The following is a 25,998-nucleotide window of genomic DNA, read 5'->3' on the forward strand; positions in this document are numbered from 1 at the left end:
ATAGTTGAATTATTCATTCCATTTCCGAAAGGGTGATTCAGTGGTGTCATTCATGATTAAAAACAGTAATACTGTACACACATTTATGTTTATCTGCTATTATTATTTGATATGAGAACACGTTTATTTTATCACCCTTTGCAAGCCTATAATAATAGCCTAGTGGACGGCAAAAAGACGAATCAAATGAATGGGTTGTAATGGGACATCCACAGCTAGGAGATTATAGTGAGTGAGATTATAGTAATGCCCTTCCAGGACTGTTGGTTTGTTGTTTGGAATACAACATCCCATTTTCTTACATAGTTTTGTTTTCTTTGTGTTTGGGGAGTATGTTAACCACACGGTTATCTCGTCAGTTTATGAAGCACAGCAGCGGTTGCTATAGCAACCATAGACTGAACAGGACGGTAGACTACCAAGCAAGCAAGCGCTTAGGCAAAGTCTATGGCAAGATCTGAATGTAAATGGATAAACCCGTTCAAGCGTTTTCTTTATTTCCTATTTCTTTCAATTCTTTAACTTAAGACATGTAAGAATTAAGCCTACTTATTCGCTGGGCAACGTAAAAAACTGACGAGTTACATTAGCCCTAGCACTATGAGCTACGATAAACGTCAGCTAGGATAGCTATGGCAGCTATCATACAGTTATTATTTCAGGTTCTGGTATGATATTCTTAACGTTTTGACTATGTTACAACTGATAAAAGCATGACAAATAAAGTAACCAAATCGCTTTGCAATATTTTAGTCCAGAAATACTTATGGGTGTTAATTTACAGTAATGTTACCACCTATCTGCCCTTGCTGTTACCACCAGTTTTAATAACTAGATCTGTGGGTTAGCGGCAAAATCTGGGTGGTCGCAGTACGCTGATTGGTTGGCAGTAAGCAATGTGTTGATTGGCTCTTCAGAAAGGCAGTAAAATTAGGGTCAAAAGTCCGTAAGCTTGTATCTCAGTTTCACACTCGTACTTTCAGTGTTGCGCAGGAAATAATCGCGTAGGAGATTCACACACGTACAAAGTATTTGTGCAGGTACATATTTTTTCTACACGTGTACAAAATATTTTTACAGATCCGCATTTCCCCCCCACATAATATGTACAAAACATTTCTACAGATACACATTTCTTTCACACAAGTACGTAATATTTCTACAGGTACATAATTTTTTCACACATGCACAAAATATTTCTACAGGTACGAAATTTCTTTTCACATGCAGAACTCCTTTTGCACAGCTGCAAAACTTTATTACACATGTGAACATCTTTTCACAAGCTCTCAATATTAAAGACCCTATTTTGACTCCATAAAAAAAAGCCCCGAAGAATCCCGATAGGGGAAAGTTTCGAAAAAGACCCAAATATACCCTATTCATGCGCCTACAGTATTTTTCTCACGTGAATAGGGGGAAAAAATTAACCTTCACATATCACCATGAAAATTACTGAGTTGATGATTACTTACATCAAGACAAACAAAAAATGTATTATAAGTTTTTTGAAATTGTTTGTTAACATGGGCAAACAGGGCATAATGTAATTACGTATAGTTAATTTGTATAAATACCACGACGGAGCTAATAGTCCAGGCAAAGGTCTGACCCAAAACTAATTGCAGAATTTATTTTCACATTTTTATATTTCAATTGGTGATCTTTACACCATAGTAAAAGACCATGAAAATCCAGTTGGTGGAAATATGTTAAAATGAGGGTTGTTTTATGCATTATTCTTCAGCAAATACTGACAAAACTGTAATTAGAATGTTGTAGAATAAACATTCTAAAGAATATCTGACCCCATCTAACTTTACATGGAATTTTAGAATCTTGCATTGTTGAGGAACATTCTTTTATTTTCAAAGAGTGAATTCCTTTGGCTTATTTCAGACTGGTTTGTTGCAAAATTGGTGTCTATTTTTACATTGTGGCCCTTTGAATCAATGGAAATGGTTGTTAAATCTTTAAATAGAGCCAAGTGGGTTTTTGCATGTAAGTGTTCCACAATGTGTACTCTGTACAAACACATAGGCATTATTCAGCCTAGGAAAGTGGTTTTGGTGTTTACGTAATCTGATTTAGAGGTCACTGAAACATACAGTATATCACACTAAAGTATCAGTCCATCATTTTGCAAGTCTTATAGTAATTGACCTCTTGCCCAGGGGTTGACTGATATACTGTCTGTCCAATCAGAGGGGCCTGTATGATGCCCCTTTACTTTGCACAATTTCTGTCTAAAACAATAATCGGACAGCACAGTATGTTTATGTTAGTGAATGCAGGAAAATTGTGAAGGCAAAGTTGAAGATGGACATGATCATGTCCTAATTCGACAGAAGGGTGCAGATGGGATAACTGCAGTTAGCCTCCAAAAAAGTGACTCTATTGTTGTGACATCTGGCAAAAATGCTATACTAATAAATATAGTTTAAGATTAATAATTAACAATGCATGCCTATGCATGGGTCATGGTTTATGCACTGTACATGAAATATAGCATCAATCAACTTATGTCCCATCTTCCTCCATACCATGCATAACACATACTCCTCTATTCTGTATAGGCGAATCAAGTGAACAGCTGATACATTTTGGCCTGCACTATTAAGGGAAACAAATTAAACACCCTAAACCAGGGGTGGGCAACTAATTTCCCCAAGGGGCCACATGACAAACTGGGACTGTTGAGGAGGGCCGGACCCAAAATACCAAACTCAAGTCTGAACTCAATTCTGTTCAATTCTATTCTGTTCTTGTATAACATCAAGTAAATCATATGGTTTTGTTTACTAGTCGTAAGAACAGATGAAAATGTGAGGGAGACAAAGGAAAAACAGCAATATTTAATCTATGTCCAGTATTTAATCCTCATTCTCGAAAATTATTTTTTTAAATTGACATTTTTTTTTTCAGTTTTCAAAGACTGGTATAAAAAAGTACTACAATATCTATATAATTAGGCTAGGTCATGAAAATGTGAAGGAGTCAGTACAACCGATAGGCCTGTGCCACCATTTCATCAATACTCAGCAATATTTCATCATTAAATCAATAAATTAACTCTATGCAGAATTATACGAAAATGTGGAGCAGACAATAGTAGGCTGTCATTAGTTAATCAACATGCACAAAGAAAACTATTTAAAAAATGTAGGCAATGTTTTTGCTTTAACTTTATGCACATAACTGTGATTGGTCAACTCACTCTGTGTGTTGAGCCGGCTGCTTCTGCAACCTGTGGGTAGTAGCATCATACTAGTTCGCTAACATAAGCTTTGCAAATAAACTCAGACATTACAATTACGGGGTTATCTGATTGTAAACTGTCTCGTTCTAACAACCTTTGCGGTGGTGAGCGACGCAGACATAAGAGACACAAAACTTTGAACGGTTTACGCCGACGTAAAGGCAACTGCATTGTGTCGACGCAGAAGCATAAATTCTATTCACCAGCACATCAGTGAGGGTGTTTACGTCGTATGCATCCACGCACAAATGTATGGGCGTACAAATAGCAGTCGCTTTCAAAATAAAAACAACGATATTGATTTGCATGCATTATCTCTATGCTAGGCTCTTGACTATTGTTCTTTCATGGACCTTACGCGGGCCGGTCAGGGAAAGCACACGGGCCGGATGTGGCCCACGGGCCGTATGTTGCCCATGTATGCCCTAAACTATATATTTTCTGAAAGCATATACCCTCTGGAGGAGATATAACACCATTTAAGACATTTCCCATCTTCCTCTATGCCATGCACAATACATTGCCTTCTATTCTGTAAAGGCGAATCTAGTGTAAAGTGGATACATTTTGGCCTATACTGTCCAGGGAAAACAAATTAAAAACCATAAACTATATATTTTCTACAAGCATATACCCTCTAGAGGAGATATAACACGATTTAAGACATTTCCCATCTTCCTCTATGCCATGCACCATACATTGCCCTCTATTCTGTAAAGGTAAATCTAGTGTAAAGTGGATACATTTTGGCCTATACTGTCCAGGGAAAACAAATTAAACACCATAAACTATATATTTTCTATAAGCATATACCCTCTAGATGATATATAATACCAGTTAAGACATGTATTATCTTCCTCCATGCCTTGGACGATTTGTTTGTCAAATGTTGCAATTAGTTTTGGGTCACTACATTAGCAATACATAATTACATTATGCCCTGTTTGCCCATGTTAACAAACAATTTCAAAAAACTTATAATACATTTTTTGTTTGTCTTGATGTAAGTAATCAACTCAGTAATTTTCATGGTGATATGTGAAGGTTCATTTTTTTCCCCTATTTGCGTGAGAAAAATACTGTATAGGCGCATGAATAGGGTTTTTTTAGGTCTTTTTCTAAACTTTCCCCTATTGGGATTGGCATTTCCCTTACTCAGGACATATTGAAGATACAAAATCAGTTAAGTTTACTTGTGTTGCAATTTGTTCAACCCTTTCTCCTAAAATGACTGGACTACAATTACAGCTCTGCCTCAAACTTCAGAGGCAGCAGGTCACTATGGCAATATGTGTGGGAAATCAATCATCTAGCATTAGTCCATATAGATTTGGTTCATTTTTGGTGTATTCCACTAATGAATATTGGTGAGACAGTTTAACTGTCAGCTCATGTAATATAGGCGCACTGTGTTTTGAGTTGATCATACTGTACATTCCAATACTAGTACCCTCTCCATTTCTGGTGGTTCTTATCAGAATAACACTTCATAGAATGGAAGAAAAGAAGGTAAAACAAGGATGGACTGTATAAACGAAAGATTCTAGAATGCTAAAACCTTTGGTACAAACAGTAATTTTTTATTCTGTTACGATACAGTTATTGACGTAAACATGTTGTCAGACAACATTAAAACATTTATGAGCCTGAGTGTGAGTGAAGCTTCACAACAAGGTGGCTATTGTTGAGCTCTCCTGACTCCATCTATGTCTCTGAAATGAAGAGGGTGAATGTGTTATCACAGGCTACCAGCAGATGGCCCTCCAGACTTGTATGCATCAGAGCCGTATATAGGGCTCTGGTATGCATTTCGATACTGTATGCTGTGTTTTGAGGACAGTAGAGGAGGAAGGGTGCTTTATTTAAAAGGCACCAAGTCAAGACTGGAGCAGGCCAGGCAGACATAACGCCACTGAATCCTTGAGTTAGGATGGTTCTGTAATGGCCAAATTCCTATCTAGATAGATGGATAGATAGATAGATAGATACTTTATTGATCCCCAGGGGAAATTCAAATCTTAAGATAAGATAAGATTCCAGAGTTAGGAAGTTTCTATAATGAGGCCCCTGGTATGCATTCATTTCTTATTGGATGTTTTTTTTCTCTGTAGGTGATTGGACCTGAGTACCGAGGGCTTGTTATGAAGAACCTGCATGATAATCACACAACAGTCTACCGAGGCACGAACCACTCATACGAAGTGGGGGCGGAGTTTTCTTTGCTCCTACCCGAGTCAGCGCTGGGGGATTGCGGCACTTACCAGTGCACCCTCTGGCCACCCCTGGGCCACTACATCCAGGAGGGACAGTATGAATACTACCCCGCAGGTCAGTAAAGTGGGACAGTACAGTACGACTACTACCCCACCAGGTCTGTACAGTGGGGCAGTACAACTATTACCCCACAGGTCAGTATTTTGAGGCAGTAGGACTATTACCCCACCAGGTCAGTACAGTGGATGGTACAGCATGCGATCTCCGTGGCCAGTAACACAGACCATGAGCACAACCTCCATGGACCAGACACGCTGCTCAAATGCACTGATGTGTTGCACCCTGTCTGATGTCTTATGACCATGTCATATTGGTGTGTGACATAGTATTATTGATGCTCTGTCTAATGCGCAGCGAAGCGGCTAGGTTTATATATAGGTTTAGTCAGAATTATTATTATTATTTTTTTTCTTTTTTTTTTTTCTTTTTCGCATGTCCAAATTTCCGTCAATGATTCCCGGGACACTGAAAGACCGGGGTAGACGAAACTTGGTGGGCATGTAACCCCATATGGATAGCATGGAACCATCGTTTTGATCTGTAGCCCCCCCGCTGGACTGCACCCCCCGAAAGGAGGGTAGGGCAGACACAGTTTTCTGTGAATATCTCGAGAACCGTAAGGTTTAGGAGGACCATTTTTTTTTTGTATGTTGATCTCAAGGGGCCATGTCAACCCATTCCATAACCACTCATTTCATGTATAGAGCCACCTAGTTAAACACAAAAAAGTAAAAATGAGGTGTTGTAATCGCAGGTATCTGTGACCTAACATAGTCAAAACTGCACGAAATTGGAAGTGTAGGATCATTATGACACCCTCTGAATGCACGCCAAGTTTCGTGGAATTCCGTTCATGGGGGGCCACACAATAAATTCATTTATGTTACTATACACCAACTGGCCTGTAGGTGGCCGGAGACAGTTTTCTGTGAATATCTCGAGAACCGTAGGGCCTAGGAGGTCCACCTTTTTTTGTATGTTGGTCTTAAGGGGGCATGTCAACCCATCCCATTACCACTTATTTCATGTATAGCGCCACCTAGTTAAAAATTAAAAAGCAAAAAATTAGGTGTTTTCATCACAATATCTCTGGCTGACATGGTCAAAACTGACTGCACGAAATTGAAAGTGTAGGATCATTATTACACCCTCCAAATGCATGCCAAGTTTTGTGAACTTTCTTTCATGGGGGGCCTTACAATAAAATAATTTATGTGTACATTTAGTGACCGTACACCAACAAGGATTCCCGGGACACTGAAAGACCGGGGTACACGAAACTTGGTGGGCATGTAACCCCACATGGATAGCATGGAACCATCGTTTTTCGTTTTGATCTGTAGCCCCCCCGCTGCACTGGACCCCCCGAAAGGAGGGTAGGGCAGACACAGTTTTCTGTGAATATCTTGAGAACCGTAGGGCCTAGGATGACCAATTTTTTCAGTATGTTTGCCTCCAGGGGTCATGTTAACCCATTCCATGTGCACACATGTGCATAAACAGATACACACGCACACACATACATTCACAGTAATCATACGTATGACACATACTCACACAGTAGACATATGTACGCATGCATGCACATGCACAAACACACATACGCAGGCAAACACACAAGCACGCACACACACACACACACACACACACATAAACATAAACGTGTACACGCACACAATTCAAGAATTTCTCAGAATTATGAACAGGCAAGATGCACATGCACAAACACACATACGCAGGCAAACACACAAGCACGCACACACACACACACACACACACCCACACCCACACACATAAACGTGTACACGCACACATGCACACAATTCAAGAATTTCTCAGAATTATGAACAGGCAAGATGGGGGTGGGGTTGTATAAAATTAATTTTACATGTGAAATCTATGAACTAATCATGTTTTGGTACTTGTTGTCTAGCAGATACCAGTGAGAATTGAGTGTGGCTAATGCAATTTAGTGAGACAGTTAGAATCATATAGGCCTTTCAGCGTGATTTATTTTTGTGGAAAAAATGTGCTGGACTGGGCGGCGGTCATATTTTGTACCGCTCTGCGGTACATCTAGTTAACATCCTGTCTGTTGCCTTATAATACTCAGGTTGTGTTATTAACATCCTGTCTTTGATTTTTTTATGACACTCAGGTTGTTTGCGACCAACTGAGGCATTACCCATGATGCCCCTCCCTGTCACTCACTTCAGCTGTTTTGACATCACAAGAAATCTGGCGTCTTGGGGAATTCCAGCCGCTCTTATTCTCTTCATCATCATCGCTGGAAGTGTCTTGTACTTTTACCAAAGACAAAAACAATATAAACTGGCAGAGACCTTTTGAAGTTTCACGTGTCACTGTTAACTCTCAACTAGTTTGATGGCCTAGTTATCTGCTTTATACAATTCCAGCCTTTCAGAGATTAGGTCTTATCTTTAACACAGTAGCATCATATATCAATATCTGATGTAGTGGTACAGGATGGACCTCACAAGCGTGTCGCTATCCTAACATCTCAAATTAATTTCACAAGGTGTCACCCTTCCATCAAAAATGGTTCTGGTATGACTTCGAACAAAATTTGGATTCAGTTTTGACCTCCTGTGCAATTGTCAGCTGACAATTATTTTGATTAATATTTGAGACACCACACCCATAACCTTCAAAGTGAAATTGTGTGCATTTGTTTGTGTGTGTGTGTGTGTGTGTGTTGGTTGGTGTGTGTCTCTGTATATAATATCACTGAGTGGGGTTTCTCTGTTCTTACTCTGGCAAATTAGTTGGTGTTGATAATTGTTTACAATGAGTTAAGCTCGCAGTTATGAAGGTTGCAAGGCACCTTAAGCCACCTATTCTATATTTTTCTCATCAATACATTATTTTATTCTTTTTTATTTGACAACTATGATTTGCTGTAAATAACATTAATTGTATTGTACTTGCTGTCTAAATCTGCTGCAAGACGCTGTGTAAAATGTGCAATATAAATAAATTACTTTGACATTGAAATGTTATACTTTATCTCTTCAAATGAACCCAGACAAACATTGCTTTAAAAGGTCTCCAAGAGGCTGACAAGAACACTGTTCACTGACCCTCCCAGGGTCTGCACTGAAAATAAGAATCTATGGGACATCCTCATGCAGACACACACATGATGGCAAACACACACACACACACACACCAGTAGAAACAGAAAACATTTAGTTTGTAGAGCTCTGTCAAACTACTGCCACAGAGTTGCATGTAAGTTTCACTTTTCTGTTAAGTCCTTCACAGTTGTGCGTCCTATACTATTTACTAGACAGCCTACCCTAAACTTGCCCATTCAACAAATAGTGCTATCACCCAATTCTGTTAGGACTCCAAATAGGAAATAATCAAATCAAACTGGTGGTATTCTAATAATGAAGATTTGCAGGATGTCAATTCAGCACAAGTTCAGTTCAGTTCAAGTTTATTGTCATATGCATATTAGTACAGAGTACCACAGCAATTAAATACAATGTGTCTTAGCATCTCTCAGTCAATAATTAACAATTATAAATAACATTTAAAAGCAGCCAAGCACATTAAGCTCAGACCTCAGCCCTCCTTCCTGTTGTATTCAGTAGCCTTGTAAAAAATCTATCCCTAGAAACATGATGTGCGCGCGTTGGGATGCTCTGCAAACGCCTCGCTGATGGAAGGTGGGAGAAGAGATTGTGTGCAGGATGACTAGAGTCCTGCATAATATCTAGTGCCTTCTTAGTGCTGTTTCCAGTAAATGTTTTAGAGCGGTTCAACCCCAATGATTTTAGATGTCCCTATGATTTTAGGCCTTCCACAGGGATGTAGTGGAGGCTAAACACAAGTAAACACAGTTTATCCACCTCTGAAAATTCAGAAATAGAGTTTATCCACCTCTTATTAGAGTTTATCCATCTGTCAAAAGAGTTTATTCACCAATTGCAACTTTAAACATTAACTAGAAAATTTAATTTCGAGGAAATTACCAGTGCATGAAAATATAAATATACTGTATATTAACATAAAATGCCAAACAAACTTTTATTTGGAAACAGTTGGCAGGAGTCATAGTTAATAACAACTGACAGTTGAAATGGCTGAACAGTTAAATAGTTGAGTAGTTTAAATAGTTAAATTATTTAATAGTGAATTATTGTAGTGAGGACATTTATTATGACCCCCAAAAGGAGGGTAGGGCAGACACAGTTTTCTGTGAATATCTCGAATATGACTCCTGCCAACTGTTTCCAAATAAAAGTTTGTTTGGAATTTTATGTTAATATACATGTACAGTATGTTTATATTTTCATGCACTGGTAATTTCCTCGAAATTACATTTTACAATTATGACCGCCGCGCAGCGAAGCGGCGGTAATATAGGTTTAGTCAGATAATTTTTTTTTTTCTTTTTCGCATGCCCAAATTTCCGTCAATGATTCCCGGGACACTGAAAGACCGGGGTACACGAAACTTGGTGGGCATGTAACCCCACATGGATAGCATGGAACCATCGTTTTTCGTTTTGATCTGTAGCCCCCCCGCTGGACTGGACCCCCCGAAAGGAGGGTAGGGCAGACACAGTTTTCTGTGAATATCTCGAAAACCGTAGGGTTAAGGAGGACCATTTTTTTTCCGTATGTTGATCTCAAGGGGCTCTGTCAACCCATTCCATAACCACTCATTTCATGTATAGCGCCACCTAGTTAAACACAAAAAAGTAAAAATGAGGTGTTTTTGAAGGTATCTGTGACCTAACATAGTCAAAACTGCACGAAATTGGAAGTGTAGGATCATTATGACACCCTGTGTATGCACACCAAGTTTTGTGGAATTCCGTTCATGGGGGGCCACACAATAAATTAATTTATGTTACTATACACCAACTGGCCTGTAGGTGACCGGAGACAGTTTTCTGTGAATATCTCGAGAACCGTAGGGCCTAGGAGGTCCACCTTTTTAATGTATGTTGGTCTTAAGGGGGCATGTCAACCCATCCCATTACCACTTATTTCATGTATAGCGCCACCTAGTTAAAAATTAAAAAGCAAAAAATTATGATTTTCATGTGATTTTCATCACAATATCTCTGGCTGACAAGGTCAAAACTGCACGAAATTAAAAGTGTAGGATCATTATGACACCCTCCGAATGCATGCCAAGTTTTGTGTACTTTGTTCATGGGGGGCCTTACAATAAAATAATTTATGTGTACATTTAGTGACGTACACCAACAAGGATTCCCGGGACACTGAAAGACACAAAACTTGGTGGGCATGTACCCCCACATGGATAGCATGGAACCGTCATTTTTCGTTTTGATCTGTAGCCCCCCCGCTGGACTGGACCCCCCGAAAGGAGGGTAGGGCAGACACAGTTTTCTGTGAATATCTTGAGAACTGTAGGGCCTAGGATGACCATTTTTTCCGTATGTTTGCCTCCAGGGGTCATGTTAACCCATTTCTTGTGCACACATGTGCACAAACAGATACACACACACATACATACATTCACAGTAATCATACGTATGACACATACTCACACAGTAGACATATGTACGGTTGCATGGACAGGCACATACGCAGGCACACACACAAGCACGCACACACACACACACACACACACACACACACACTCACACACACACACACACCCACACACATAACATAAACATAACACAAACAATCAAGAATTTCTCAGAATTATGAACAGGCAAGATGGAGGTGGGGTTGTATAAAATGAATTTTACATGTGAAATCTATGAACTAATCATGTTTTGGTACTTGTTGTCTAGCAGATACCAGCGAGAATTGAGTGTGGATAATGCAATTTAGTGAGACAGTTAGAATCATATAGCGTGATTTCTTTTTGTGGAAAAAATGTGCTGGACTGGGCGGCGGTCATATTTTGTACCGCTCTGCGGTACATCTAGTTTATCTTTAATGTGTTGGTGAGTATACTCACTGGGCTTATGACTAGCTGTTGCAAGGAAGTCACAGCAGCAAGTTTGTAGGCTACTGACACAACTGCAATACCACAATGCCACACTAGAGAGCGATTGACTACAGGTGGACGGCTCTGGGTGGATGGGCGGGAAAGGAACCGTCAAACGTTTCAGGTTAACAGAGCTGACAGCAGAGGCCTTATGATTCATATTGGGTGGTTCAGATCTAAGAGAACGACTGTATACATTTTTTTAAAGGAACCTATCATAGGGCTCTGCTGATGCCTATTACTCCAGATACCACCATGACCAACTATCAACGACGACCCTCCAAGAGTCGGGACTCTGAAATACTTAACTTGACTCTCTTACTTTAGTGCAGCAGATTAGTAAAAAATCGTTCACTTTGGAAGCATGAAATTTGGCACAGATACTCTCTAAGGGCCACTATTTTGGAAAAAGGCGCTGGGCCACTCAAAAATTCAATATGGCGGCCATTTTTAAAGATGGCCACCGTTCCTGTCGAATATTAATCATTTCAATTGTTCAAATGGTGATGCAAGCATAAAATTAGGCAGAAATACTCTTCAAGGAACACTCTTTGTGTTCTGTTATCCGAAGTCTTCTTCTTATTATTATTACAGTGCATGAAAATGCACTGTTCTGTTATCCGAAGGTATGTGCCACTCAAAAATTCAGGATGGAAACCATTTTTCAAGATGGCTGCCATTCCTGTCCTATGTTCATTGCCACTGTTTCCAAAAAGTGATACAGAAAATATGCCACAAATATTCTGTTAAGGCCACTTTTGGGAAAAACTGGATGGCCAATAAAAAAATCAAGATGGATACCTTTTCCAAGATGGCCGTCATTTCGGTAATATGTACACTGATTAGCAAAAATATTCTAACTGCCACACTTTTAGAAAAAGGCAATCGCAAAAATTCAAGGCATTTTTCAAGGTGAGTGTTGCTTTAATAGTGTACTCTGTTCGGCTCTCGCCCACTGCAAACTTACTTTTTTATTCACATTTGCAATTGCACAGTTTACTTTGGAAGCATGAAATTTGGCACAGATACTCTCTAAGGGCCACTATTTTGGAAAAAGGCGCTGGGCCACTCAAAAATTCAATATGGCGGCCATTTTTCAAGATGGCCACCACCATTGCTATTCAATTCTTATTATATCAATTATTCAAACAGTGATCTAAGCATACAATTTTATACAAATACTCTCTAAAGTAAATGTTAATGGAAAAAGATGCTTGTCCCTCAAAAATTCAAGATGGCCGCCAATCTAAAACGTTTGCATCTTCCACAGCACTCTGATTTGCAGCCACACTTGGCTAGCTGTTCACAACTTTGTGCATCTGGTGCATTTGCTGTCCAGACGACCCCCCATTGTTTACCAAGCTTTTTCTATCCCCAGTCAGCAGGACTCTCTGATCTGGCTGACACTGGGTTACTTGACCCCATATGCAGCCTGCCTGATATGCAGCACGTTTAGTGTGTTGAAGCAGAGCTGCCCTTGTTGGAGGATTGGCTTCATATGGCCTCTGCTTTCGGGCAAACATGTCAAGTCTAGCCTCATCTACACTAACAGCTGTGATCGATCATACAGCAGGATCACAAACTTTTCAAGGATCTCCAGGTCACTATTGTGAAAGAGTGGAATGTTGGTGGCAATCATTTTATAGCCATCTTGTTGAGAAACATGATGGGTAGGAGGAGGGGTTCCTTTGTGTCTGTCTGACAACATTTCATCCAATCAGTTGATCTCTTGGCTGACATGGGATTTTCATTTGCCATTTTGGGGGATTGTTGTCTGATTAAGGCCGAGGGGTTATCCTTTTACCACCTCAATCATAGACATAGTACACATTTAAGTATGGGATACAACTAGGTTCGGGTCACCTACACCTAGCCCGATCATTCATCAAGTGCCATTTAAGTCCTGTGTGATCTGTACACCTTCCAGGTAAGCATACATGAACAAGTCATGTATAGCCCCGCTTACCCTTGGCTCGGCGCTGGCACAACCTGTCAATTTAGGTGCGGCCATCTAACTACATCTATTACTAGCTCATTGATGAGGGGCTGTTAGACAGCATTTGGGACACTAAACTTAGGTATACTACTAGTCAAGAACTACAGTGTAAGTAAAACTAGATCAGCTGACACTGAACCCCATGCTGAGTTCCACAGCAGTGAAGTCACCAGTGTGCCCTGGTTGTGTAATGACATTCACTCTATTAAATCAGAGCTGCCAACTCTCAATGTTTGAACGATTGACATATTTGACAGAAATAGCGGCCATCTTGAAAAAATGGCCGCCATGTTGAATTTTTGGATGGCCAGCGCCTTTTTCCCAAAAAATAACCCTTAGAGAGTATCTGTGCCAAATGCCATGCTTTTATAACAATTTGAACGATTGTCTTGAAATATGCCACATAACTTTCAGTGTCCCGCCGGCGGGACGGTTACCCCCCTCCCCCACCTCCCCCCAACATTCTAAATCAATTGTATGCACCATATTGCTATGTAGCATAGTAATGTTATACACCATTTTAAAGCTTTGACTCTTGGGAATCCAAAAATGACAACTTTGTTCATGTACAATCTGTAAAGTGCTTTATATTCTCAGATTAATCTTATTATGTTTCAATTAAATTTGATCCAAAATGCCCCCCTCCCCCCCTTCCGCTTTTGGTGCTACCCTGACTTCTGGCTGCAGTGTAGCTGCAGCACAATAAGTAGATGCAACATATTGGGTACTGAAATATTCACAAGAATCCATAGAAATTGAATCTTCATGTTGTGTTATCCAATATTAGTTGTACAGATGTATAGTCTATCTTATACACACTCATTGAACCAACAAAGTAAATGCAAAAATAGAGACATTTTTGTAATCATTACATATTTAGTGTAGTCATTCCATATCAGAACCCCTGAAGTATAATCCAAATACAAGCATGAAACCTCAAAGTGTTACCTTTCATTTGAGACCAGGATTATGCTTCTACACAAAGGGGTTCATGTGCAGTAAGCATTTGATTGTCAGTATGCATTTTGGATAACAAAAATTCCTATGGGGAGTATCCATAGACATTTTACAAAACGCATGGGCATACCTTGGCAAATAATAGTCTAAAGCACTCATATTTTCATTCTATATTGATCTACTTTTGCACACAACTTCACAAGACCTGGTGCTAGGGCTCAGTTGTGTTTCTAAGGGATATCAAGAGACCTAGAGGGCTGAAATGTGGTCAGTTCAGAGATGCTTGTAATCCGGCAGAAAGAAAAAACTATATTCTAGCCTCTGTAACTCTTAGTGAGTACATCACACATTTATTTTGACTGTTTCCTACGAAAACTAGAGGTTCTCAGCTTTCTATAGCGGTCCAACATTTAATGGTAGGCCCCAGAAGAGGTGGGAACAATGCCCTTGTAAATAGGCACAGTGCAATTTCAGGCAAAGTTATGTTAGCAAGTTATGCTGCACTACTTGGGAGTGTACGGCTCAGCTAGCCTACCGTGGGTGTGTCCTGTCACCTCTACTAGCATGCTAACTATGCTAACCATGTGACTTAGCTAACCTAGCTAATCATTTTTAGCAGTTTTGTTAAAAATGCTAACAATGTTAGCAATGTTAACATGCTAACTTTGCTAACCATGCTAACTAGCTACAGTGGGTAGGAGTCATAGTTGATGAAAAGTGTTGACATAGTTGATGACAAGTTAAAAGTTGTTGATAGACAGCTAGTGAATGTATATAGTTTAAAAGTTTAAAAGTTGAATGTAGATAGTTTAAAAGTTGTTGATAGACAGCTAGTTTAATAGATAGATAGTTTAATGATAGTTTAAAAGTAGACCGTTTAAAAGTTGAATGTAAAAAGTTCAGTAGTTTAATGGGTTACATTGTTTAACAGTGGATTATTGTAGTGAGGACTTTTATTTTGAAACAGTTTTGGGCAGAGGAAACAGTTGAATAGGATGTGTAGTCTTAATTGACCCAGATTGTATGCTTAAAGCCTGAGGCTGCAGGTGGCCTGAACACCTGCCATAGCATTCTAATTGCTTAATAGCCGTATTATGATGTCATAATCGGCAATGTTAAGTGTATGGGGAATTTTAAAAAGTTTTTCTTTAATAGTTTAAAAAGTATAAAAGTTTCAAAGTTGAAAAGACATAGCAACCCGATCTGTTTGAAGACCTACGTTACAAAGTTTGAATGAAGTTTCTAAGTTAAACTGTTCAAGAGAAATTGCGTCTAGAAAAAGTGGTAAGCAGAATAATAATAATAAGAAGAAGTTGCCTAGGAAGAACAGTACAGTGCATTTTCATGCACTGTAATAATAAGAAGTTGCCTAGGAAGAACAGTACAGTGCATTTTCATGCACTGTAATAATAATAAGAAGTTGCCTAGGAAGAACAGTACAGTGCATTTTCATGCACTGTAATAAGTTGCCTAGGAAGAACAGTACAGTGCATTTTCATGCACTGTAATAAGTTGCCTAGGAAGAACAGTAGAGTGCATTTTCATGCACTGTAATAAGAAGAAGTAGAAGTTGCCTAGGAAGAACAGTACAGTGCATTTTCCTGCACTGTAATAATAATAATAAGAAGTTGCCTAGGAAGAACAGTACAGTGCATTTTCATGCACTGTAATAAGAAGCCTAGGAAGAACAGTACAGTGACTGTAACAAGCTTATTTTTCCCTATAGACTTTACATTAGGACTATGACATCACAATGGACTAATTAACTTGATTTGCACCTGTATCAACTTCCAGCTGCTCAACTAGGACCCATCAAAGGGCCAGTTAAACTGATTGCACCTGTATCAACTGCTTTCTGCTTAACTAGGCCAACTCTCTCTGTGTCTCTCCATTCTACAAGGATATAAGGCACATTCCATCCAACTTTCTATCCATTCATCCTCTTCAAACCATTCACTCATCCACCCATTAAACTATCCATCAACATCCATTAAACAATCTGCCTATCAACATCCATTCAACTTTCTGTCTATCAACATCCATTACACTATCTACATTCAACTTTTAAACTATATACTCTGTCTCAGGCTTTAAGCATACAATCTGGCTCTACTATTTCCTCTGCCCACAACTGTTTCAAAATAAATGTCCTCACTACAATAATTCACTATTAAATAATTTAACTATTTCGTCGAAATTACATTTTCTAGTTATTATTATTATTATTATTATTATTATTATTATTATAAATCTGACCGGTCAGGCAAACGCACCGTTTGCACTTTGTCAGTCAAGCAATGCCTCTTCCGTGCCATTAGCTGTTTCAGTCGTTTGACCGAATTATTTACATCATTCTGTATACCAGAGTTTTAGCAGTTTATTTTTCTAAATATACTTTTCCGTGTAAATGAATGTAGGCCCTACAGATGACATTTACGATGCTTTAACTGGCCAACAGGAACATACAATCTAGACTGCCAGTCTAGGCTGTCTCATCGCCTACGCTTATTCTGTGTGCTGATTGGTCTGTTCGGCTGTCCTCGTCCTGTGATTGGTAAACTCTGCGATCTTAGGGCGGGGTCCCAGCCAACGAGGGATAGTAGTGATGCAGGAGGCGGAGCATGCAGCGTGTTTCCGGTAAGAACAGGCCAAGACAACAGTAACATTAAAACCATAGACTGGAAAATTCAAGAAATTCTTACGGTCTTTTTGTTTACCGGTTTTCGAAGCTGACGGCATAGTAGCTCGACCAACAGAAATCAACAGAGCGTCGGGCTTTGGGGTTGTATTTCACACGGCAATGGAAGCCGAGTTTCGAGAAATCGATGAATCCGGGAATTGGAACGCCATTTACCAGGTAGGTACTGCTGGCTCAAGTAAGGTGGTGCAGTGAAGAAGGTAACTTAGCTAACAACTTTCACAGCCGGCTACAGCCGTGTAGCCTACAAATGTTGCACAGCTAACAGACGTGCACACTGCACAGGACATGTTGTAGACACAATATCGATTTATTGATGTTTAGGAAAATAATCAAGCGAACTAGTCACTGTGTTTGACAGCTTGGTAAGTCCAGAAACCATAATGATCAAGAGATGCTATCCCTTGGAAATAGTTAGCATTGCTATCTCTTAAGACGGAACAAAGTGGAGGAGTGGTGTAGTAGGCTACACTGAGGTCGTTATCTAAATAGATAATAAGTGTGAAGTGTTGAGCTCGCCACGCCAGTACGTGGAAACGAGAGAGCAAACTTTGCTGCCTACGTCTCAGGCCAGTACGTGAGAAAAAGTCTGCTCCCTCCTTGTGTCAAATTCCTGGAAAGCACCAGCATGTTGGCTAATGGAAGTTAAACCGATTAGTTTGCTGTCACCTGGTCAAAGGAACAGCCAGGTGGCAATACTTAGCATGGTCGTGAAACCAGAATGTACAGGAATATGATGTGTATCGTTATTGCTAGCCACACTAGGTGTGCATTCAAAGAGGTGAGAGTTAGCGAACTGGCTAACTGTCTCAAAGGTTAAGCCCAGCACAGCATATCTGGAAGTCTCTCGTCAGCTGTGCGGCCCTGTCTGTTCTGCTGGACTTTATAAACATGTTTATAAACACGACTCAGGGGCCAGGCTAGCCCTTGCGTCACAGAGCTGTGCTCAATTCGAGTATGTAGGCAGGACAGCTCAGAGGCTGAGCATCTGTCTGTAAATGAAGGGCCCCTTCCTTATAGCGGCTTGGTCCCTCATGCAAATGTTTTGATTCTGAAAGTAAACAGTTAGCAGGGCTGTCCTGCTTCAGTCTCTCAGGAGGTTGTCTGAAGTACTCCCCCTCTCTGATGGTGTGTGTGTGGGTTCTCCCTTGTGTGTTACAGGAAATCCGGCAGCAGTCGAGTGAGCTGCCCTGTCGGGTGGCAAAACTCCAGGAGAACAAGAACAGGAACCGCTACAGAGATGTCAGCCCGTGTGAGTACCAGCCCCTCACACTCACACACACCACCGCTAGCACCACAGACACACAGACACACACAGCACCGCTAGCACCTCACACACACAGACCACCGCTAGCACCTCACACACACACACACACACACACACACACACACACACACACACCACCGCTAGCACCTTACACACACAGCACTGCCAGCAACACACACACAAACACACACACACACACACACAGCACTGCTAGCACCACACACACACACATACACACACACTCCAATGCTAGCACCTTGCACACACAAAGCCCATATGAACACTCGTGTTGATAAAGACAGAGACATAAGCCTATACGATCAGTCATACATACATGTCAGCCTATATGATCACTACAGCCTTGCTCTTATATAATATATGTCAACCTATATGATTACTACAGCCTTGCTCTTATATAATATATGTCAACCTATATGATTACTACAACCTTGCTCTTATATAATATATGTCAGCCTATGATCACTACAGCCTTGCTCTTATATAATATTTGTCAACCTATATGATTACTACAGCCTTGCTTTTATATAATATATGTCAGCCTTTGTGATTACTACAGCCTTGCTCTTATATAATATACGTCAACCTATATGATTACTACAGCCTTGCTTTTATATAATATATGTCAGCCTTTGTGATTACTACAGCCTTGCTTTTATATAATATATGTCAGCCTTTGTGATTACTACAGCCTCAATCTCATATAATATATCAGCCTATATGATTACTACATCCCTATACTCATAGACAGAGAGGTCAGCTTGTATGATTTCTACAGCCTCATATTCAGAGAGAGGCCAGCCTTTATAATTTCTACAGCCTCATATTAACACAGAGATGTCAGCCTATACACGAATCCGGCGAAACTACCGGAAGTAAGCGGGCGCCATTACTGAACTGTTGCTGGGTAGCATTGCGCCAGTGCCTCCTATTGGATTCGTTGCGTCCACTGGGATAGCAGCCCGCGATTTACGACTGTCTCACTACTTCTTTTATAATGTCGAGTGGGAAAACATGTTCTGTTTTCAATTGTTCCAATAGCAGCAATAAAATTACCAGTTGGAACAAAAGAAAAATGTGAGATACACAAAATACGACTGCCCCTGTCTGGTAGCCTAACGTTACCATACGGTTTGCACAGATAGCAGTTAGCTGTACCTTACCCTTTCCTTTTGAAATGTGGCAATTATATAAACAATGGTCACAAATGAATAACATGAATTTGTTTATTTAATATCCATTCATTTATTTATTGTTGCCAAATGGACAGATATTTTTATAGTTTCCTTGTTAGCTAGCCTAGCTAGTATAGTTATTGCTGACGTTAGAGCTACAGTAGTTAAGTAGATATAATATCAACCTAGTCCCAATTATGTATTCCCTCATTCTCTACTCTAAGCTATTTTCATAAATAATCTGTAAGATCGCTTGTACCTTCACCTGTGACCGGAGGCCACTGTCTAACATCATCAACCCAACAAGCCATACTGCCTGGCTGTAGCTGTCATTGAGGGTGCTTTATCACGGAGGTTTGTTTACATATCATATTGGATTGGTTGTGTCCACTGGGATAACAGCCCGCGATTTACGACTGTCTCACTACTTCTTTTATAATGTCGAGTGGGAAAACATGCCAAATGGACAGATATTTGTATAGTCTCCTCGTTAGCTAGCCTAGCTAGCATAGTTATTGCTAACGTTAGCTAGCTAAAGTAGTTAAGTAGCTATAATATCAACCTAGTCCCAATTATGTCTTTATTTCCTCATTCTCTACTCTAAGCAATTTTCATAAATAGTCTGTAAGATCGCTTGTACCTTCATCTGTGACCGGAGGCCACTGTCTAACATCATCAATCCAACAAGCCATACTGCCTGGCCGTAGCTGTCATTGAGGGTGCGTTATCACGGAGGTTCTTTAACATACCAGTAATGGCGTCCAAGATGGCAGCCTCCACAGAACGCTCGCCGGATTCGTGTATATGATTTCTACAACCTCACAAGGGATAACTCGTATGGCTACACGGCATGACTGTGTGTGAGGATTTAGTGTGTGTGAGGACCTGTGTTAGTTTAGGATGGAAGAGAAGTGGAGTGTTTCTGGCATCCTCACTGAGCAACTGGTCTAACTGTGTGTCCTAGCCAACACAACAGCACAGTTAAAACCATCAGGGCGTTCAGTCAGGCGTTTTTTTCTCTCACTTGTCTTATACTTCCGTCACAGAGCACAAATTGTTGTGGTTTCCTCTTTTTATTTATTTTTTCAAGCATGAAGGCTCAGTTGAGTTTGTGTGTGTGTGTGACACCTGAGAAACTCATGCCAGCTGTATACAGGAGCCCACATGTCCTCTTTTGGTGCTGTGTGTGTGTGTGTGTGTGCGCGTGCGCGTGTGTGGGGGTGGGAACTCACACACTCACATTCACACTCACACTCACATTCACACACACACACACAAACACTCACGATTAATACTAAATCCTCTTCTTTTTGTCTCCCTTTCCCCCTCTGTGTGTGTGTGTGTGTCAGTTGACCACAGCAGGATCCGTCTGCAGCAGGGTTCCAATGACTACATCAACGCCAGTCTTATAGCCATGGAAGAGGCACAGAGAAGCTACATCCTAACTCAGGTGTGTGTGAGAGTGTTTTTGTGTGCACATGTGAATGCTTGTGTGTGTCTTTGCAGGTTTGCGCGTGTGTGTCTGTGTGTGTAAAACTCTCAGTTCCTATGAGAGCTGACCTGGTCTTTGTGAATGGCATAGTTAATGTAAGAGTGTGGAAACGACTACCAGCGGGGCTCACTTCAACAGCTCCACTATTTTCACACATGTGAACACACACACACACACACACACACTTCACATACCATGCACTTCATTCCAGTGCTGGTTGCTATCTAAAATGGGGATGGCCCTGTACTGTTCCTGGATGGATTAAGACATGCGAGAATGACTGTGGTCAAGCCCCCACCCACTCCTGAGGTGGACCCCCCCCCCCCCCCCCCCCCTGAGGTGGACCCCCCCCCCCCCCCCCCCCAACACACACACACACACACACACACACACACACAGCACACTGAGGTGGGTGGGTTGGTGAGCTGGCTCTTGCTCAGCATTGGTGTTGAGATGGGGACGAGATGCCGGGGTTGATGTGGGTGAGATTTTGGTGCCGTCTGGCTGTGAAGTCTGACCTTTGAGGTTGCAGTGTGGTTACCAGCTGTGTGTGTGTGTGTGTGTGAGAAAGAGAGTGTGTGTTCTATGAGTGGAGCTATGGCAAGACAAGATTTGCTGAGCCTTTTGAGAGAGAAAGAGAGACTGCATGTAAACCCAACGGTGTTTACTTCATGTTTCTGCCTTGACTAGATGCCATTCTGAACCTTTTTCAGTTCTGCATGTCTTGTGTCTGTGTAGCACACCGCCCAAATGATGGAACGTCAGAATGGCAAACTCTACAGACAGGCATGTGTAGATATAAATGTTATTTATTTGGCCTTTCTGTGCTCAGATTTGGTGAAAGTTATCGAGAAATAGACACAGTATATTCCAATGACCTAGGTATTGTAACCAGAAAACACGTCTGAAGTTATTTGCGCAGTGTCTGCCAGCCAGTTTATTTTATGTTAGCAAGCGAACTTCCCACAACTGCCCACAAAGTACTGCTTGCTGGTAAAGTACTGCTTGCTGGTGAAGTGCTGATGTTAAAACGTCACTGACAAACAGACACTGTACAATGGGATAACCCTGTCATTATAACCCAAAATATAAGTGAGTTTGTTTGCAAAGCTTCTCAGCGAGCTAGCATGAAGCTACTGCCCACACACACACACACACACACACACACACACACAAATATGTGTGAGTTTGTTTGTTTGCAAAGCTTCTCAGCGAGCTAGCATGAGGCTACCACCCACAGCATGCTGCTGAAGCACATCAGCTATCCGCACACAGGGCGTGTTGACCAATCACAATCATCCTTGAGGTCCGAGTCCCCTCGACGCAAAGTTACAATGTTTTGTAGGTGCATGTCGGGTGACTGTAGGGCTTTGAGGGGGTACCCCATGGTGACTGTGTAGGGCTAAGACGTGGATTTTTTGTCGCAGAAGCATCAACAGGGCTCCAGAGTGCGACCAATTTGGTCGCATATGCGACCTAATTTTTCAAAAGTGCGACTAAAAGAAATCGGAGGTCGCACCGGTGCGACCAGCTATTCGAGAGGAAAAAGTGTCCGCATTGAAACTCTACCTTTGGTTCAATAACAGACACATATTTGGCCAATATCGTGGTTTAAACAAATCACAGATAGTGAAGGGCGGAACCTCCCCTCTGATTGGCCGTGGCCCAGTGCCTGTGCGTAAATTTGAAAATGCGTGTGCTGCAGAGAGAGAGGGAGGTCCGAGACCCATCAGATAAACAGAGTGGATGTAGTTGCATTACAGTGTGGTCACATAGGCCGAGATACAATGTCCCCTCTCCCCTCTGCCTTTCAGCGGCTGGCTGCAGCAAACTGATCAGACGAGCCCGAGATGATGATCAAGTTTATCGTTGCCTACGATAGGCCTAGTGAAACTTCCCTTCACCAAGTTCAGTCCGAAATAATTATTCACCAGAAAAATTGTTTGAACGTAAACCCGACGTACAGGAATGCCACTTGCGCCAAATTTATAGGAGTCATTGCAGATGAAAAGACGTCTTAAAATTGCGAACAATGCATACAACGACCGAACGACAGAGATACAGATATCGCCGAAAAGGAGTGCGTCATTGACCGCAGTTACATGCAGGGAGTAACCCGGTTTTCAACAGCAATATTCGTTTTGCGCGCGAGTTGTGTAAACTCATTCTGATGGCATCAATCAATTTAATCCGGTATTTGACGCAAACCGAATATCGCTGCTACATTTAAAGCCCGAATATTCCCTGCATGTATACAGTGGTCATTGTCTACGGTGAATTGAATGGACACATTTAGATCGAGCATGGCAAGTCATTGCAATAGCCTATAATAATAGGCCTACCATTTCGTTACTGCATTAACCATGTTCTTATTGAAAATTTACAAATACTAAAATTAAAAAGTAAATTGCATTGTGGGGCTGTCAAATGATTATTGCAATTATCATTGCAAAATCACATAAAAATCCCCCAGGCTACTTGGAACATCTCTTTAAATTGTGCTCAAAAACATTTCTATGGAAGATGCTAGCATGGCGAGCTGGTTTAGCCAAGGCCTAAAGATCATGAAGGATAGTATGTAAAACATTGAGCCATGAGATGTGCAGTTTGAAGCCCTTAAAAGACGTGCACTGTTAATTTACTCACTGTTATTTTTATTCAATACATTTAGCTCAGTGAAGCACTTAAAGCACCAACACTTCATTAAGTTACTTTTCTTGTAGAATTGTAAATCATAGGACAACCTATATAGGACAGTAATTAAGGGAAAAAAGTGAACCTGCTGCGGTGTTAAATGCGATGTGGTTGAAAATGTGGGTGCATCTAACTTTTGTGCTGGTGCACCTAAGAAAAAAAGTTAGGTGCACCAGTGCAAAAAGTTAGTCTGGAGCCCTGATCAATTAGGCATCAGGCCTCAGCCCTGCTGCATGTCACACTGTGCACTTCTGCACACACACACACACACACACACACACACACACAGTTAAAATGCCTAGGGACATATGGCTGCGTAAATAGTAACTTAAAGTAAGGGAAAAAAGTAAACACAAACAATGAAGTAAATGATTGAGATGACCGGTTTATTGATAAATCAAAATAAAAGTTCAAACGGACAATACAAAATTAAAGTATGAAGAAGGCTAGGCCTAAGCCAAACTAATTTTAACAAACAAACACATACACACACACAACCTCCCCATTGGGAGTAGTTTTGCCAAACCCGGCACACCCTGGCCACACTAGGCCAGTATTTTGCTACATCGTAGCCACTCTCCACACTGGGAGTAATTGCCGCACTTAGCACACACTACCCCTGTAGCACCTTTACAATGAGCAGGACCAGGGGCCTATACTACCAACCGGGGTTACTGGCTTATCTGGGTAACTTCGAGAGTAACTTGATCACGTGTGGCGTAACTTCCCGATTAACCCGTACTACAAAAGGTGGATAGGTTTGAACCGAGGTATGCTGCCATGGTAATTTACGCTGCATCTCAAACCTGCTCCGAGCAGGTTATGTTCTTGGTTAACCTGAGGTTTCAGTTTAACCACACCCTTTATAAGTACCACCCCTCCACTAACAATTTCTCCCGAGACAATATCGGCATACCTGGATGATCCATAAGACACCATATTGGAGCGCAAATCGTGAGGGGCTCTCTTCACAGAGCGAGGGTTTTTAGAGACCGCCAGAATCCGCTGATATACCCGGACGATATTCTCTATGAAGATATAGATTGTTAGCCGAGGGAATTCGTTATCTTTGTCAGCTGATTTAGGCAGACTTCTCTAATGTCACCAGCAATGCCCTTACGTGGACAATTCATGTATTCCATAGGTGATGCTGAACATCTGAGCAAGAATATTGTATGTTCGAAAATGAATCGGACATAGGCCTACAGTAGGCCTATGCTGAACATCTGAGCAAGAATAGCCTACTGTATGTCCGAAAATAAATCGTCCTAATAAATTAAAATCACCATTTTAACATAAACTTGAATGTCATATTAGGCCTACCCTGCACATAAAGGCTGCACATTTCCACAGCACCAGAATCCGACCGAATGCCTCCCTCAACCCACTCCATAATCGGCCTTCCACTATTATTTGCGATGGCCAACTCCTGCTACTGTAAAAAACTCTGGTGCCTTTCCTCCTACAGTAGTGTTCAAAGACACCTTTTTCTTGTTAGCTGTAAAACAGAGGCCATGTGAAGGGTATATATATATTATATAATATAGAATAAACATACAACATGTTTTCATAATTAAGAAATATTAATGCAAGTTAGAAGTTTTGTGTTTAATTTTCACCTGCTGCCATGTGCGTTTGGCAATGGCGTTGCATCTGAAATGTTCACAGGATTAGGCATAAATCAGTCAATGGGGGCTACTTAAACATTCAATTATCCTTATTAATCTCTCTGCCCACTTCTGAATTGTGTTGCATCTGTAGGCCTTTTTATGAACTCCAAATAGGCAATTTAATTATTTCAACTCATTTCAGACATTTCGCGAGCTATTAACCCTCCGTAACACATATTTGAAGAACATGTGGAAATAAAACTTAACTTTAAGGCATTTAGGCTACCTGCCATACGTTGCCAACAGCCTTGCCTTGCTTTGTTTGCTGCCGACGTATTTGATTTTTGTCGTAGAGTGAATTTTAATTCCTCGTAACTTGTCATAATAATTGTGCATTCCTCATCCGTAAAAAAAGGTGATCGCGTCATCCCCTTTTATGTGAACGCACACAAACTCCAATTAGGTTAACCCCGGTTCAACAAATCAACTTCTTAATCAGCGTCGTAGTACCGATTAACACCACTTATGATAACCAGGTTTTGTAAACCTCGG

General features: G+C 40.9%; 1 protein-coding gene and 1 long non-coding RNA gene across 2 annotated transcripts in view; both read left to right on the top strand.

Annotated features, from left to right (window-relative positions):
- The window catches only part of LOC143114236 (uncharacterized), a 29,536-nt gene extending 20,988 nt beyond the window's left edge, over positions 1 to 8,548 (top strand). The window contains exons 3-4 of the long non-coding RNA XR_012984872.1: positions 5,371 to 5,587; positions 7,692 to 8,548. This is a non-coding gene — a long non-coding RNA (uncharacterized LOC143114236). The remainder of the gene's footprint in view (positions 1 to 5,370; positions 5,588 to 7,691) is intronic.
- An 8,565-nt stretch (positions 8,549 to 17,113) lies between these two features.
- The window catches only part of ptpn1 (protein tyrosine phosphatase non-receptor type 1), a 52,689-nt gene continuing 43,804 nt past the window's right edge, over positions 17,114 to 25,998 (top strand). Inside the window, exons 1-3 of the mRNA XM_076275733.1 lie at positions 17,114 to 17,349; positions 18,352 to 18,442; positions 21,000 to 21,100. Of these exons, the coding sequence (XP_076131848.1) occupies positions 17,293 to 17,349; positions 18,352 to 18,442; positions 21,000 to 21,100 (249 nt within the window). The 5' untranslated portion in view covers positions 17,114 to 17,292. The remainder of the gene's footprint in view (positions 17,350 to 18,351; positions 18,443 to 20,999; positions 21,101 to 25,998) is intronic.

This window comes from Alosa pseudoharengus, unplaced genomic scaffold (genome assembly GCF_046254945.1).
Source record: "Alosa pseudoharengus isolate Yale_2024_CS ecotype anadromous, Long Island Sound unplaced genomic scaffold, YU_APseudo_1.1 YU_APseudo_1.1_scf_9, whole genome shotgun sequence".
NCBI lineage: Eukaryota > Metazoa > Chordata > Actinopteri > Clupeiformes > Clupeidae > Alosa > Alosa pseudoharengus.